At 42.2% G+C, this 16,136-nt stretch overlaps 1 protein-coding gene across 6 annotated transcripts in view; it reads right to left on the bottom strand.

Moving 5' to 3' along the window:
• Nucleotides 1-16,136, bottom strand: part of POMT2 (protein O-mannosyltransferase 2) — a 37,001-nt gene that overhangs the window by 16,582 nt on the left and 4,283 nt on the right. For all 6 annotated transcript variants that reach the window (XR_013929274.1, XR_013929275.1, XR_013929276.1 and 3 more), the window contains exons 6-17: nt 14,801-14,960; nt 12,159-12,265; nt 11,143-11,225; nt 9,936-10,045; nt 8,003-8,069; nt 7,032-7,101; nt 5,508-5,586; nt 4,597-4,748; nt 2,817-2,908; nt 1,658-1,734; nt 396-467; nt 122-181 (exon numbers count right to left, since the gene is read on the bottom strand). Coding sequence is in view for 1 of the 6 variants with exons in the window: in XM_080394353.1 (XP_080250479.1) it covers nt 122-181; nt 396-467; nt 1,658-1,734; nt 2,817-2,908; nt 4,597-4,748; nt 5,508-5,586; nt 7,032-7,101; nt 8,003-8,069; nt 9,936-10,045; nt 11,143-11,225; nt 12,159-12,265; nt 14,801-14,960 (1,129 nt within the window). In the remaining 5 variants the exon portion in view is untranslated. The remainder of the gene's footprint in view (nt 1-121; nt 182-395; nt 468-1,657; nt 1,735-2,816; nt 2,909-4,596; nt 4,749-5,507; nt 5,587-7,031; nt 7,102-8,002; nt 8,070-9,935; nt 10,046-11,142; nt 11,226-12,158; nt 12,266-14,800; nt 14,961-16,136) is intronic.

Here is a 16,136-nt window from a genome sequence, read left to right as displayed (position 1 = left end):
ACAATGAGAGAGACAGTCCAAAAGGAGGAGGACAAGGAAGAGAATCATTGCCACTGGCAGAAGCAAGACTAAACTAAAATTTGCTAAAGGCATTGGCTTAGAACCTCCCATTCCAACTTACCGGGTTCCCCAGCAAATAAACCCGATAGTCGGTCTCATTGACACCAGAAAAACGCAGGCCCTGAGGAAACAGATGAGAAGGGAGTAAAATGGGTTTCCATCAGTCCAGTTTGTATTTTGCACAGTGTCAAGGGTGAGACAAACTCCCATTCATGTAGCTCAGGTGTTACAAAATAAACCTGACAACACGTTCAATGCAATTAAGAGGTGCCATGCTTCAAGAAGCACAGCAGAACCACTTGAAAACAGAAAGGAAGGTGGATTGATCAATATACCTGGTAGTTGATGGGCCAGTGCCAAGGTTTGGATGTAACTTCATTGTCCTTTGGTTTGAGGCCGCTGTTTCCCTACAGACAAGTCAAAATAAAATTTAAATGAGCAGGCAGTTATGCTGCAAAGCCTGCCCAGCAATGTCTGGGTACACAAACACACATGAATACTCTTCCTGAGTAAAGACTGTTTTCTGTCTACATAAACACATCATCATCTGGAGATGGCCACAATAAGGACAATGAAAGTTTTTATTATTAGTTTGCAAGTGAAAATGTTCTTTGGGTACCATTACAGGCAGTATTCTCTCATTTCTCTTCTTCTGCTTTTCTGTCACTTGAGGACACATATTGCATAAGCAAGACCTTTGTTAATTAAGAGACTACTTTGACAGGTTTCCCTCCACTCTGAAAATAAAAGCCCCAGGAAGATTATTTCCATGGAAACTCATGCAGGTGCTTCTTTACCTGAGACAGTGTTACCACTGGTTGCCATGGAAATGCTCAGCATTAATAATAACTTGCCTGACTACCTTCTTTCTCTTAAGAATCTGAGAAGAGCTTTACAAACACTAGCAAATAAAACCTTAGACTCCTTTCTCAAAATAGTAACTTCTCATTCTTCAGACAAAGGATTGAAGGGCTGGAAGCAAAAGGACTGTGGCCAAGAGCACAAAGAACAATAATAGGGAAAGACTGCAAGAGCAGTCCACCTTGAAAATATTAAATCCAGCTTCTCTTTTTTTTTTTTTTTTTAATTTTTATTCAGGGATAAACAGGGAAGACAAAAGCAGAAAACACATCAACTTGATCAACTTTAAAACAAATTAGAAGTTTTCCATTTTCAATCCAAACATTTATTGTTCTCCTAAGTGGCTGTTCAGCTAATTTTCCTGACTTTGACCACAGCAATATCCTCCTGCCTCACAAATACTAACTTAACTTTAAAACCTTCCAGTAGGGTAGGAAAAATTTCCATCTCTCCTTTACAGAACCAGATTTCAGCAGTGGAGGGATTACATAACTGGGCTGTAGCTAGATCACACCAACAGCAGAGCCAGGCATCAAGCCCAAGGCTTCCAAACTTTTAGGAGATTTAGCTGCAAGACCACCCCTTTTTCTAAGTATAAATTCAAGTAGGTTGCTGGGGCATGTAAATTCTGCCCTAGCTTGCAGCCATCACCCAGATCTCTCAGAAAATGCTATTTTTTTTTTGACACAAGAGAAAGGGGGAAGAAAACGATAACCTAGAATTAACGATATCTTACCCGAATCATAACCATGTGGGATTCTAGCAGAATTTCTGCAAAAGAGGGTTTTAAAACGTCCAGGCTGATATTGGGCACTTTAGAAAAAGAGAGAAAAATAGATTAGAAGTCTGTATGCTTTAATTTTATTTGCCTCTTTCAAGATAAACTAAACTCCTCCTGTGACAAATCTGCTTCCAACACCTCTTTTAATTCACTACGCAATTCATTCCTATTCTAAACACAGAGGCTTGCAGTCAAAAGTATCTCTGAATGAATTTCACAACTGATTTACTCTTACATTTCCTCCTTTACTTCCAGGAGCAAGAGAAACAGATAAAAGTCCATCAAATTTCTAGCTGAAATTAGAGACATATTGTTCATAGGCTGTTGTTTATCTATAAATGAGCCACAAGTGTGGGAATGTAAAATACATTACAACAGAAGAGGAAATTCTACCAAGTCAACAGCCCAGGATCTCTCTCTCCTTTGGCTTGCATACAGTCACTCTGGAAGGATGACGAACACTAGATTTTTTAATAACTACGATCTTAGCCCAAGTCATCTGCAATTCATGGGAAGAAAATTATATCAAATAATTCAGGCCAAATGAGGCTGTGACACATATCTAACTCCTGGATGAGGCTGCAAGGCCCATCTGTCGTTATTGGCAAACTTAGTCCTCTGTCACATTTCTATTCATTTCTTGACAGTACTGCAAAGTCATTATTTAGCATGCCCCATAAGAGAATAAAATATACCAGAACATGACGGATCCTAGCTTTACCAAAAAAAAAAAAATCATTGAAGTATATATGACATATTCCTATCTATGACAATAATACCTAATTAAACCTATTATGTTAAAAATAACACTGTACTGCAGCATCCATAAAACTTCACACTTTTGTTACCCATGAATATCTCCAAGTTCTTAAAACTCTTTATACTTCCTCTACACTTGAAGCATTATCACCAGCTTACGGTACAAACAGTGAAGTAGAAAAACGCTATGCATCTCTGAACAACTGGCCCAAATTCAGCAAGTTCACACTTGAGCTGGGAAAGAACACACAAATTCCAAACACTGAATGCCACTTCTTGCCATGTGATAGCTCATCCCTTCCTTTAACAGCAAGCCAAGATGTACTCTCAAAGGAAAACTAAATAAATGACTTACACTTAGGGTTAATGTGATCTTCAAAGTTCCAGAGGGAATTGGGGGTCTCCTTCAGGTATGGTGTGCAGGTGACTTCCACTTGTTCCCAACCCCTGAGGAACAGCAGAAGAGTTAGCCACCACCCCACAAAAGATCACTCAATATTTCCAGTTCCTCTCCGTTTTTTTTCCCCATTTAGCTTTATACTTCTCCATAACACCTACCATACCACTCAACCACAGCAGCTGCATTTTGACACACTTGTACATGCTTTAAGAACCACGTAGAAAGCAAAACAGATTTGCAAGGCAGCCAACATCAAAATTCTACTGAATTTGAACTACATTTCTAACTTTGGGCATCTAAACTAAAAAACCTAGATCCACACATAAGCAGTGGGATTTTTGAAGATGATGCACACTGACAACTAGAAACTACTTCAAGTCAACCCTTACAGTCTATCCAGAAGAAAATCACCATCATTAATTTGAGTCAATCCGTGCCTACAGCAACTGTATTACAGACACAAAAGAATGACTTCAGAAGATCCCACCAACTATCCATTTAGTCTGTCACCCTATTTCTAGCAGGTCACATCAAACACTTTGGGAGACACTGCATCAAACCCTGCAGTAATGTGACAGATTAATAAGGAATTTTCTACTGATCACCACTTAGCAGACTTAACTCCAGTAATTAATTAATTCCATTAATTAATCACCACTTAATTCTCTGAAGGACAGTGATTACTACCCTTTAAATTCCTAAAAAAAATAAAAATCCAGTATACTCTAACCATTCTTATTTGCAATTAACAAGTATGTTTTCCCCTCAGCTCTTAATGTCATCAATATTTTGTGGCGGTAACTTCACAGGGTCAATTTGTGTTAGGGGAAAAAAAAAATAATACCCCCTTTCCTGAATGCTGTTGACAGAGGCAGTGATTTATTTTTTTCAAAACCAATCACATTATCTACCCATATGCCCAGTTTCACTGGTACAGTCTAAATGGCAGCTGCAATTCCTGTGCAGGCAGTCCCCAGAGGTATCTGCCTGCACTGACTATGATTCAGCACCCACAGGATTCCTTAGAAGCCCTTTCTACCATAACACATTGAAGGGAAACATAAGCTAGCAGTAACGGAGGCTGCTCTGGAAAGAGAAGCAACATGACTGCACAGCCTGCTGCTTCAGGATCCATGTTAGCACCCTACACAGTACAGCTCTGCAGATACAGCAGCTTGCTTGGCATTAATCTAGATGTCTCTGTATACACCTCATTTTAACGATGAAAATATATAATTCAAGGACATACTAAATCCCTACCACTGCTAACAGCAGCTTGTTACCATTGCCCTTGCTTCAGGTGCTGCATGCAAAAATGGCAGAAGGTCTTCCAACCACAAATTAATACCAATAAAAAGAAATTTTGAGGATTATGGTATGGAACAGTATGAACTGCCCCAGTTTCTAGCAATTTTTCTGAACTCCAAAGATACAACAGGCCTTGAAGAATACATCTGCCATCCCCTCCTGGACTTACCAGATGACAAGGCTCATGTCTTAGTAAGGGATATTATTTTTCAGAGCTGTATACCTTCACTGTAACAGACTGCATAACCCTAACACAGACCTTCCTCTCTGGTTATGTTTTTGGTACCTGTGAGTTACTTTTTTTATACTTTTAAGGATAAAGAAATGGAGGAAATGTGGTTATTGTTTAGTTTAAAAGTACCACTGAGCAAAGGAACATGCCAGCTCAAGACCTTGCAGGGGTGGAGGGGATTTACATCCTATTTACCATTTTGGCAGAGTCTTTCCGGAAGAGCCCAGTATACACCCTGTGGCCACATGGATTAGCCGCACCTGACTCCGTAGGACTTTGATGAGCTTCCCAGCCTTTCTGCCTACCACTTCGATCCGCCAGAAGTCATTGGAGTCTCCTGTTCCATTCTATCATGCAAACATACCACAGGAGGAAAAAAAAACCACAAAAAAACCCATAAAAAAGGGAAAAACCCAAACAACTAGAAGACATACAGAATCAAAGCACTGCAAATAGGAACTTCTGAAACTCTTAATGGTAGCAAAGCTAAACAAAGGAGCCCAGGCTACCCGTGCTCAGACTTCACAAGAGAGATTCCCCATCAGGAAGAGATGATTCTAGACATGAGCAACCACTCACAAATACATTTGTGTCTTGTCAACCTTTAAGTTTTTTGCTTCCAATTCAAACTTCACTGTGGCTCAGTTACATTTTAAACAGGGGTAACTTGGCTGCTTCACAGAAGGGGTTTAGGCAACAGCCCCTTGCGTTTGGAAATTCAGCCTTCAAAGCAGATTTCATTTTCGTGATTCAAAATTCTGTCATCATTCTGTCAAAAAAGCGACTTGTCTATGTGACAAGGCCAAATACATAAAATAATTCTTGTCAGAGCAACTTCAAGGTTGTTCATTTTGGCATTTCTGGAGTTGAACGCTGCCAAAGCCAGACTGGCAGTAAAAGCTTAAATTTTTTTCTTATCTGTGCTCACATTAAACAGACCTTAAACATGAGATAAGATACTTCATACCGAATCATCTTCTCCTCCAGTATGGTGGATATACATCTACCACCTTGGCTAACAAACTAAAAAAGCAAGAATAAATCCTGATGGCACAGTATGAACTCTCCCCAAAAGAAGCTTTTGTTTTATCTTGCCATTTACTTACTATTCCATAGCCAGTGACCTGGAAATGCTTCCTCGTCAGGGGAGCCTCATGCTGGTGACTGTGAAGATTTCTAGAAGTTCTGCAATGAAAGTAAAAGTCAAACCTCATTTTGTTTTTATGTCTCAGTGAGTTTGTGATAAGAACTTCTGTTTGAGCCATGCAGGAGCTGCCAGCGTTTTGCCCACCGAATTCCAGCCAGGGCCGGGCAGGCCGCACCTTCACAGCCACAGGCCTCCCCCCACGTTGCTCTGAGGTTATGCCATACCAGGCAGGGCCAGAGGAGGAGGAGGGCACGAATAAATCCAACCTACCACCTCCAAGTGGAAAAAACATGGCCGGTTTTGTTCGGTTGGGTGTTTTTTAAAATTAAGAGTAAAGGTGGGGGTAACCAGCCTGCGCTTGACCTCCCCCGATGATCAGTTTGGGCTCTGAGGGGGAAGACCATACTATTTATTACTCGGGGGGGGTAAGTGGCCCCCATTAGCAGCCCCCCGCCCCGGCAGGGCCCGCTAACCGAGGCCGGCAGAACAACGGGGCCAGGTCCCGGCCGGCCCCTCCTCAGCCCCTCAGCGCAGGGCCCCCCCCGCCGCCAGCCGCGCGCCAACCGCCCCCGCGCCCCCCCCCCCCCCCCGGCTATGGCGCGCGCGGCGCACCAGCGCCACCTGCCGGCTCCTCCCCGCAGCGCCGCACTGTCACCTCCCGCGACCAAAACCGAACCAGTGCTGCCTCATCACCGTGTCACCACCTTCGTTATCACACATTCGATTGTATAACCCAAAATTTCAAGGTGGGTTTTTTGGGGGGTTTTTTTGGTTTTGTTTTTTATATAAATCTTAAAATCGTTTTGGAAACCTAAGCCCTGGTCTGTGACCATGCAATACTGAATATACATGTGATTTTTCCAGGCTCATGAGCTTAGAGCTTCTGTTAAGAAATCAAAGCTGCAGCATTGTGGCACAGTGACATTAGACTAGGTGAAGATTAAATATCAAGCCACCAGGGCTTCCTCGCTTCCGCCTGCGTGCTCCCTGCGGAGAGGGACGGCTCCAGCTGACATTTCAATTCAAAGTGTTTCACTGCGGTGAGCTCAGCGCTGTTGAAAACTTCAGCTGGATACTGCCTATGCACACAGGAACAGGACACTTGCGCTACACAGACAAAAAAACCCCACATCCTATTTGCCTAGAAAACTCACGAGTGGGGATAGGCAACAGAACGAGGGTTTTGAAATTGCTTCTTTGCAGAAGAGCTACCCTTAATATTGCACAGCTCAAGTCCCTCTGCTTCTTAGGTAGGTATTTCTAATCAAGTTGTGCGGTTCTGTTAAGTTTCCCATTTAACAGACACCCTTCAAAACAAACCGTAGAAGAACTCCATATACCCCACACTCAAAATGCAGATATACAGACACCTGTCACACAGCCTGCTTGTGCTGGCCTAACCACATAGCCCTCCAGCAAGACAAATCTCCCACTAATTCTACACAATCACGCAATCTCTTTGAATCCCAGAAAATGTCCTTACTCTTTATGTTCCAGACGAATAATATCTCCGTGCCTCACAAATTCCACAGGGCTCGAGGGGTCTGACAGATCTGCAGAAGGAAGGCAAACTAATCATATCAATGCACTGACAAACATATCGGGGTCTTAGAACGTTTCTTGGGAATGCTCGTGCCTCAAGCTGACAACACAAGGTAAACTGATTTGTCGACTCTAAGCTTGGTGTAAACCAGTTTACAGTTTAAAGACCAGCCCTGAGGGCTACTCCAAAGAACATGACCCCAAGCAGCACATACTGCCCTTAAATAAAGAGGATGCCTGGTCAGGCTAACTGAACACCAAAACTATAATTATTTATTTATTTCATTAACTAAAAATGATTCTTGCAACACTGATTATAATTTTGTTATATCTAACTTATTCGCATTTTTTGTTGTTTTAGACAGCTCTTGTTAATTTTTATATACACATGTTGCAGGTGAAGAAAGGAAACTCTGCCAGACCAAACATTCCTCAGCTACACTAGAAGATACTCTAAAAGAACAGATGTATGTACAAACCATAGATCCTCACGTTCAGCATTCTCATCTTGTCTCAAGCAAGCACCCATGCAAATCAGTTGACCACAAGATATCATAAAGTACCAGAACCCATCTTCTCCAGGACCCATAGCCACAATAACAGATTCCACAAAATATTAACTAAGTTCAGATTAATTTCCTCCGTTATTTGCAGCCCTACCTAGCTGAAAAGTTGTCAATGCAACCTTCAGCTGAGAAAAGCTCATTTACTTTTAGCTGTACGATCTGGAGAAAAAAACCCAACTCAACGGTAGACACAAACTGTTAACTGAGATGAAGCCAGATTCCCCTTGTTCTTCCTTCTCTCTCCCCTCATATCCACAAATGATACTGTGCCCTAGAGGGAACTCAGAGTATTTAAGTGAAAAACAGAAGTAGCAATTATAAAAGACATTTTACTGGTATTTGTTACCTGTATCCAAATCAGGTTTCTTTATAATCCACAGGTTATTCAAATCTTTATGCAAGTAGGCAGTGACCTGAAAGCACAGGATAAATTATTTTACCAAACAAGAAAAAAGCTGTGATAGCAGACACACATTTGCCAGCATACCAAAGTCCCAAACGAATGCACCAGTCCCATGGAAACCCTGGGATGACTTTTATGATAGTGCCCCATAGAAAGTCAGTTACTGGCCACTCCTTAACCCAGATCACACCTTTTGTTCAGCGTATAGCCCGTACACTCAGGAGCATTACAAGTAATGGCAGTTCACACACATCGTGAGTAACGAACAGCCTCTGACCACACAGCTTGACCCTACTTCAGACGCTCCTCCTACAACAACAGGATATCCAAACCTGACCTTTTTGAATAATCACTGACCAGTCAGGAGATAGAAACAGCACTGGCTTTACAGACAGACATCACTAGTAGACAACAGGCTGCCTGTGACAACCATAATACTTCTGCCAAAAGATGCAGGCAAGGTAAGGATTCAGGGATCAAATGTTAAAGCCACACACGTTACCTAGCTAACCCTTACCGGCTTGGTCAGCCTCACAGAGTAACTGCTCCTACTGCTACCATGGCCAGGAGAGACCACCTGGCCCCAGGGTGCTGCCCCAGAGAGCAACCTTCCCAAGCAGCATGAGGAACCGTGCCCACTTTGCTCGCCCTCCTCTTCCAGCAGCAGCAGCAAGCCCTGCCCTGTGGGACCCTAGCCCAGCAGCACCAGACCTGTGCCTGCCACTCAGGTGGGATGGCCCAGCGGGCAGGTGAGAGGCAGAACATACAGGAGTGTCTGAGGTGTAAATTCCCTTCTCTCCATAGGCCCCTACCCTTGCTTGACCTCCAGTGCAGGGAGTACAGTGGGGGAGAATCTCCACCTTTTCCCACTTACCCTCAAGGAAATTCCCATCAGCGTCCTCTCTAAATCCCCCCTCCCTGCTTTTAGCGTCATAAAGAATGCTCTGCACTCAAATTTTGCATATCCTTGAGCTACTTTTGGTATGACATCTCCATCTATGATAATAAACATCAATGTCAATTTTTGGTTGGGAAGAACAGCAGGAAAAGATTGAGACAAAGCTGTCATTTCTGAAAACTTCCTCACCACACAGACTGAAGGGAGTTAAAAAACACTTGTTCTTCTCTGGCAACTTCCTTTCAAGGAGCTCAGAGCAATTTTTAGACACTAACATGCAAAACACAAAACACATCTTGGGAAAGCTGCAGAAGCTGCAAAGATTTGTGAAGCTTGATGACGGACAAAAATAAGAAATCAATTTCTGTATTACTTAATTAGCAATACTTACATGATTTCTGGTTTTTACTTTGCTTAATCATTTGTTCAGAAGCCCTTAGAGAGTTCAGATAGTTTCATTATGGCTAGCTTACTGATGTACAGATATCTAATTTAATGAGCAAAGCCTTACACACTCTTTGGTGACAGGTGAGGAAAGTAAGACCTAAAAGGAGAATAATCCATGTAAAGTGACAGAGGCCAGTGGCAGGAGTGAAAACACCACACAGTCCTGTTGCTTTTAAAAGATAGCAAAGAAACCTGTAAGATAATTTATTTGTATTAAACATAAGTTTTACAGCCTTCCTCTCATTATGGAAGATTATTTTTAAGTCCTCTTGGCCTCCATCTGTGGAGGGTAGTCTTGGTACTACAATGAAGCCTTGTTACTCTAAGTCACCTCTCTGGTGCAAAATGGTAGGCTCTCTTCCAGAACCCTTTTTACTCACGATTTCCAAGCCAAGTGCACAGCTGTGGCACCAAGAGGGTAACAGATGATGAGTAAACACACAGCTCCTGTCACAACAGCCTCTAATGCTAAGTGCAATGGGAGTAAGTCAATGGTTGTAGTCAGAGGCAGCACTACCACAGCACACCAACCTGCTGCTGGCGAGCCCCAATGCCCTCCGGGTAGAGGTGCCAGTGGGAGTGAAGGTATCCTCCTGCCATCCGAAGGTTCTTCATTGTGACCACAGACCCATACGCCAAGTCTACATGGGAAGGAAGGAGGAAAAAAGACAAAAGGCAGCTCTCCTATAAATATTCCCCCCTCCCCAGCTGGTCTGCAGTACTCTGATTAGGCATGCGTTCTGCTTTGTTTTGATGAAAGCTCATTTCCTGTTTGACACATTACTCCAAGCAGCTCATTGCAAGCTTACCTTCCAGCCCCAACCACAATTCAGTAAAACTGCTACATAACATTTAGCTGACACACTTCAAATTCTCCCACCTAGTTTTAACACAAACGAAAGTGCTAGTTCTTCTGTAATCTCAATAACGAGACGTTTTGGGATTGCTTTCCATAAGAATATACAGTCAAATTAAAGCACTGTCAAGTCTGAAAAGCATGTGACTACTTGGAAGCACTCCATCACCCCCATCCCCTACAGCAATACAAGAGGGAAGGGAGGCAAGCTCCACCGTCAGCGGAGCTGATCCTCTCCCTGGCTGAAGACACTGTCCTTCACAGCCTCCCAATACAAGTCTTGGAGACTGGACCTGATGCTCTTCCAGCAGCAGAGCTCTGGAGCAGGGCACAGCCAAAGAAAAGCTGAACTAATCAGAAAGCTGTATCATATTAAAGGCTCAACAGTCCCTAGCGAGCTGAGGATTAGGGAACAGCCATAGAGCCATCTTCCCCCTAAATTCACATGCATGCTGAATACAACATAGCTGAACAAGGGGTATGCTGTGTCACAAAGGAGTTGATAGTTTTCATTTACACATATTTTGGAAACAAACCCCACATCTGAACACCTAAGGTGAACAGGACAAATTTGTCTCAGGCAACATAAAAGCCAAAAAATAAGAAGATGCATGCACACAAAACTGTGAAATTCCTCAAAATGGCACATTTCCCTCTAGAAGGAATACAATGAAACAGCTAGTGATGGCACACTAAACAGTGTTATTTTCAGCCTTTTTCTTTTCTGTTGATAACATAAAACTGCAGAGAGGAACAACATGGATCTGACCATGACAGTATAACCTGCGCTGTCCTGCACTGAATCATAAGAGACACTATTTTTATTTAAACCCTTATGTACACTGACAACACTCAGAGCAGTTTATTCCTTTGGATACTTACGCTCTGGAACAGAGACATTATGCAGATTGTTCCCGATCAGCTGGGACTGAAATGCTGAGCTGAAGAAACCATCCCCAGGACCACTATAAAAAGAGAGCAAAGAACGTGACAATTCAAGGTCTGGCAAAACAGGCATACAAAGCCCTGTCACGCATTACCAAATTGTGTTTACAGAAGGAAAACGATAAAACCAGACATGGCATCAGGAGAAAAATTACTTTCCCTTAGGTGCACACCATTCTAAGTTGTGAATCATAGCAGACAGAAAGAGTCTTGCAGAAAATTGTCCAGACCTGCAAGGCCTTGAGGTCACACTGGCACTGGACAAAGCACCATCGACCACCTTTGGAGGTGTTCTTATGACAAACTGACCCACATGTCAGGTTAGATCTGAGAAAGACTCTCTCTGTGGCTTCTTAAGCCTCATTTCTGCTCAGAGATTAGTGGTAAAACCAGCTGACAAACTGAAAAATAACAGATTTAATTTTATATTCCTTTTTTACGGCGAAATGCTTATTCACCTCATCTCTTAATGCTGCCATATTACTTGGACGAACATTACTTGGCCATTTTACTAGCTGTTGTGTTCCTTCTGCGTAAAAAGCACTCCTTGGATGAAGGCATTCAGAGAAGAGTCCTCCCTTTGGGTACACTCAGACTTACTTTTTTAGTCACAGCCAAAGCAATTGCGTTTTTTTTTTCCAAATTTCAAAACTAAAAAGAATGGAGTTGAGACACTTTCAAGGTCCAGGCAGAGAGGAGGAAAAAACAAGACAGAGTTTGGTTGGGATACTTGCTTGGCATTTCATAAAATCTCAAGTTCAAATTCAGTTTCATTGCCAGTTTGGCCAGAGCCTTTCTGTAAGAATAATGCAGGAGTCTGGGAAGGGAATTAAACAAAGACACAGCTTGTGGCTGTGCTTCTGACACTGAAAATGGAGAAATCCATAATCAATAGCTTTTAATTCAAAGCAAAGACAAGTGATTCTTCTTCTGGAGAAAACATTGTGAAATACCTTTTATTTAATACTGTAAAATGAACAGCAAACATAGCCGTGTAGAGGGCAAGCGGGAGCAGGATGAGGCAGAGTACACGAGCCAGTAAATGCTTCCCAAACATGACCTGTAACAAACACAACCTGGATCAAACAGTGCAGCTGCAGGAACAACTCTGCTCCTTACTTCACAGGATTTTGAGCAGCAGTCCTATAGTTGGAGCCTGCCGTGCAAGCAAGCTCAGCAGGCTGCAGAATTATCTTAAAAAGGCCTAAAGAGAGGTAAAAGCTTAGGCAGACCTTGCTGTGCACCTCCAAAAGCTGGAGCTGTGATACCCTGAAATGTCAGAGTCTTGGGAGGAAGACAATAACAGGTAATAGGAGAGTTTGACCTTCCAAAGCACCGAGCATCCCTAACTTTGGCAAAGGTGGTGAGGCAGCTCCCACTGACAATACTTTGAAAACAAGGACCTTGTTTACCTGAGTGGTACAGATTTTGATACAAAAAAAAAATCACAGCAAGGAGATGGCTTCCAGAACATTACATGTCAAAGCTAAGCATAGGGAAAACAGAAATTTGTTCTGCCAACAAGTCTCCCAATGCAAATGTGAATGCAACCACGACTTCTTGGAGACCAGGTATGCTTCCTTCACAGAAGCCAGCTCACTTAGCAAGGATGTTCTCACACTGCAACTTCTGTGGCTGCTCAGCCAGAAGTTACAGAGAAGTCAGCAACAAAACCTGTGAGTGTTTCAGCTGCCTTTTATTTAAGCCACTTGGAAAGGGGCTTTGTACACAAATGCCCAAGAATCAATCACATATTCACATCCAACTGACACTGCTAGTAGTACAGTAAATAATGTAAAATACAGCATGGGTAATAAATAGCTGTGGGCAAAGAAAACATAGCAAAAACTGTTTGCTAAACGTCCGCATCTAACTTCAGAGTGGATGAAGGCAGATGTACTTGCTATCCTCCATATTATTTTTACATGGTACCTATCACAAAATGATTAAGCTAATCATTCTTCCTCCTTTAATACCAGATCCAAAGATTTCCAAAGTAATGGAAAAAGAGTGGAACACATTACAAAACTAAGAACTTACTGAAATCAACAAAGGAAACAGTTACTCAGCTCAAGTACTTCAACAGAACACTTAATAACCACCGGGCACTTGGAAAAATGCTGATTGATGGTACATAACCAAATTTATGCAGTGGAGAGGCACACAAATTAACCTCAAGTTCCCTGCTCAAAATGACCACACCATGCTTCAATCTTTGTGAAAAGGTTTTCTAACTACAGACCTCAATGCAAAGTCAAAAAAGAAAATGCACATAAAGGACAGCGTTGAGCAAACCAGAACAGCAGACCAAGATGAGCTGAGAATTATAGGAATCAAATTAGTCCCCCAAACATTGCATGTAAATAATCATGAGTAGTTTCCTAAAAAATGCAGAGATAAGTTATTCAGGCTTTCAGGGGTTTAATCCTCACTTTTTTTTTTTTATTTTTTTATTTCTCTCCTCAAGGACCAAGGTTGCCAAATAGTTATTCAGAAAGCAACTACCTTCTGGAGTAAATTTCTTTACATATTCTAAAACTCAGGGGCTTGTTGCCTTTGCTGCCAGCAGCTCAAATGAAATCACTGTGCAGTCGTCTGCTGGCAGAAAGCTTAGACATGATGGATTTGTTCCATTTCAAATGCAATTAACTGACTTTGCTCAAGAACTGCTTCTCTGGAGCTGGAACATTGCATCTTTGCAGCCCATATTGATTCACATTTATCAGAGAAAACAAATCACAGCAGGAATAGAAGAAGTCCCCCCAAATCCCCACTGTTTATGACACAAACAGGACAAAAAAAACAGTACGTGAAAGAAATGAGAGTTTTCAAGCCTCAGAAGAAGCTGAAACAAGAGGAGAACTGAACACATTTTAAAACACGTGCTTGAAGAATCTGTTTTCCTGCTGATTGCAAGACAGCAAATGGTACAACAAAGTATTTCTCCAAATAGCAGATTTCACAGTCCCCAAATATAAAATGTACGCTAGCAAGTCTTCTAAGAACTAAAATGTGTGTGAAATCAAGCAGGCTATAGCTGCTTTCACCCTCAGGATTGGCTCATGATGGACTATAGCATACTACTGCTATGCGGCTTGTGCCCTCTTACTCTCATGAAGCAGCCTGAGCTTGCGCTGCTTATGCAAACTAGGTGCTGCAAGACACAGGCATGGCTGCCAGGCAGCACACACTCCTCCGAGTGTCATCTAACAGTGCTGGACAACACCTTGCTGTTGATGCTGATGATGAACATACAGCCATTCCCAATGAGCATTTTTAGCCTAGATTGAACTAAAATTCATCCAACTGGAAAAGTAATAGTTTCTCTCAAGAACAAGCAACAGCCTTTTTGCTGTGCTCTTATGACATTATATCCCATTAACATGTGTGTGTTTGGTTTTTTTTCGAATGTATGGCAATAGTTTTTCCACTATAAACTTCAGTTTTAATTACCACCATCCACCTCAGATGCCCCTGTTGGCTGCAGGCAGAGTATCACTGTTTGGCTAGTTACACGGTTGTCAAAGACTAGGATAATTACAAAGCAAACAAAACAAATAAACCCTTAACGTAAAGTAAAGGTTTTGACACTCACCAGTGACAGGCTGAGGTTCCCCAGCAAGTCCCATAGGTCATAGATTGTGTTCAGGCCAACCAAGAGGACTACAAAAAGGCCAACAAACTTTACGCCCATTGCCCCAGCAAGGTTCACGCCAGTCAGACTCAGCCAGAACCACCAGGAAGCAGAAAATGGCCTGCAGGATGGATAAAGGAGGTCACTAAATAAACGATGGCTACATGAACGGGCATCTGTGATCAGAAAAATAAACAGCAAATTGGCTACCCTGCAAAGTTACATTCCATCTTCTCAGGAGCCCATGAGGAATAGAAAGACAAGTTTTTCACTAATTCTAGAATGATGCAAGGATACTGCCTTCAGATACAGGCCTGTGAAGTCTTGATACAGGCTTCAGAAAGGCTCAACACTTAGGCCTGGGCAGCCCTACATGTTCCCCTTTAAGGAAGGGAACAGACACCAGGTATAAGATGAAATACTAGTCTGAGAAAGTCTGACACATGGAAGATCTGAAAATAGAAACAGGACTTTTGCTCCATAAAATGCGAACTTACTTCTCTCAGAAAGCTAAGGATGTGGGGGAGAACAGGGAGGGAAGAGTAGTCACTCCTCCTAAAACAGAAAGGCCATAGTGGAAAACATCTACCCAAAGCACAAACAAAAGCTACAGCAAAAAGCAAACAAATTAAAAACTAAACAATTGAACCACAGAGAAAAGATGACAGCAGAATTTAAAACCCTTTTCCTACTGACTCCTGATGTCTTGACACTTGTATTTTAACTAAACAAAATCTCTGTGACTGCTAAGCAACACAATAGCTACAGCTGGCTTTCAATTTGCATAAAATTAAAGAGTTAAAAAACAGGATTAGCTCTAAGACATGAGAAATAAGTTAAGGTCAAAGCACACAGAGCTGATCAAACCCTGCCCTGTAACTTAGTGCTTGCACTCCCTGGGGTATGTGTTGTAGATGACCGTGGCCTTGGACGGCCTTACATGACACCACAGGCTGCGTTTTAGCCATGTGTGCTGTAGTCACGCTAAGAATTTATATGATCAGTTCTTGAATATTTCATGAAACAAAACCTGCTCATATAACCTTTGTTATATTGCTTTCTGTAAACCTTTATGTCTTTGAATTCCAGATGCATCGTGGGGAACCTACTCTGTACAGCTGAGCCACAAAGAAGGCTTCCAACATATCCAAATACCTATAAAACACCACCCTCCTCTAGATGGGTCTATAGCAAATATCCTCAGCAACTTGACTACTTTATTCAGAAATATCCTGGCTATATTTCCCTCAGATTTTTGGTATCAATTCTCTAACACCAACAAACTACACTATTTACC

This window comes from Falco punctatus (genome assembly GCF_963210335.1).
Source record: "Falco punctatus genome assembly, chromosome: 7".
NCBI classification, from domain to species: Eukaryota; Metazoa; Chordata; class Aves; order Falconiformes; family Falconidae; genus Falco; species Falco punctatus.
This window is presented reverse-complemented; position numbering and strand designations above follow the sequence as displayed.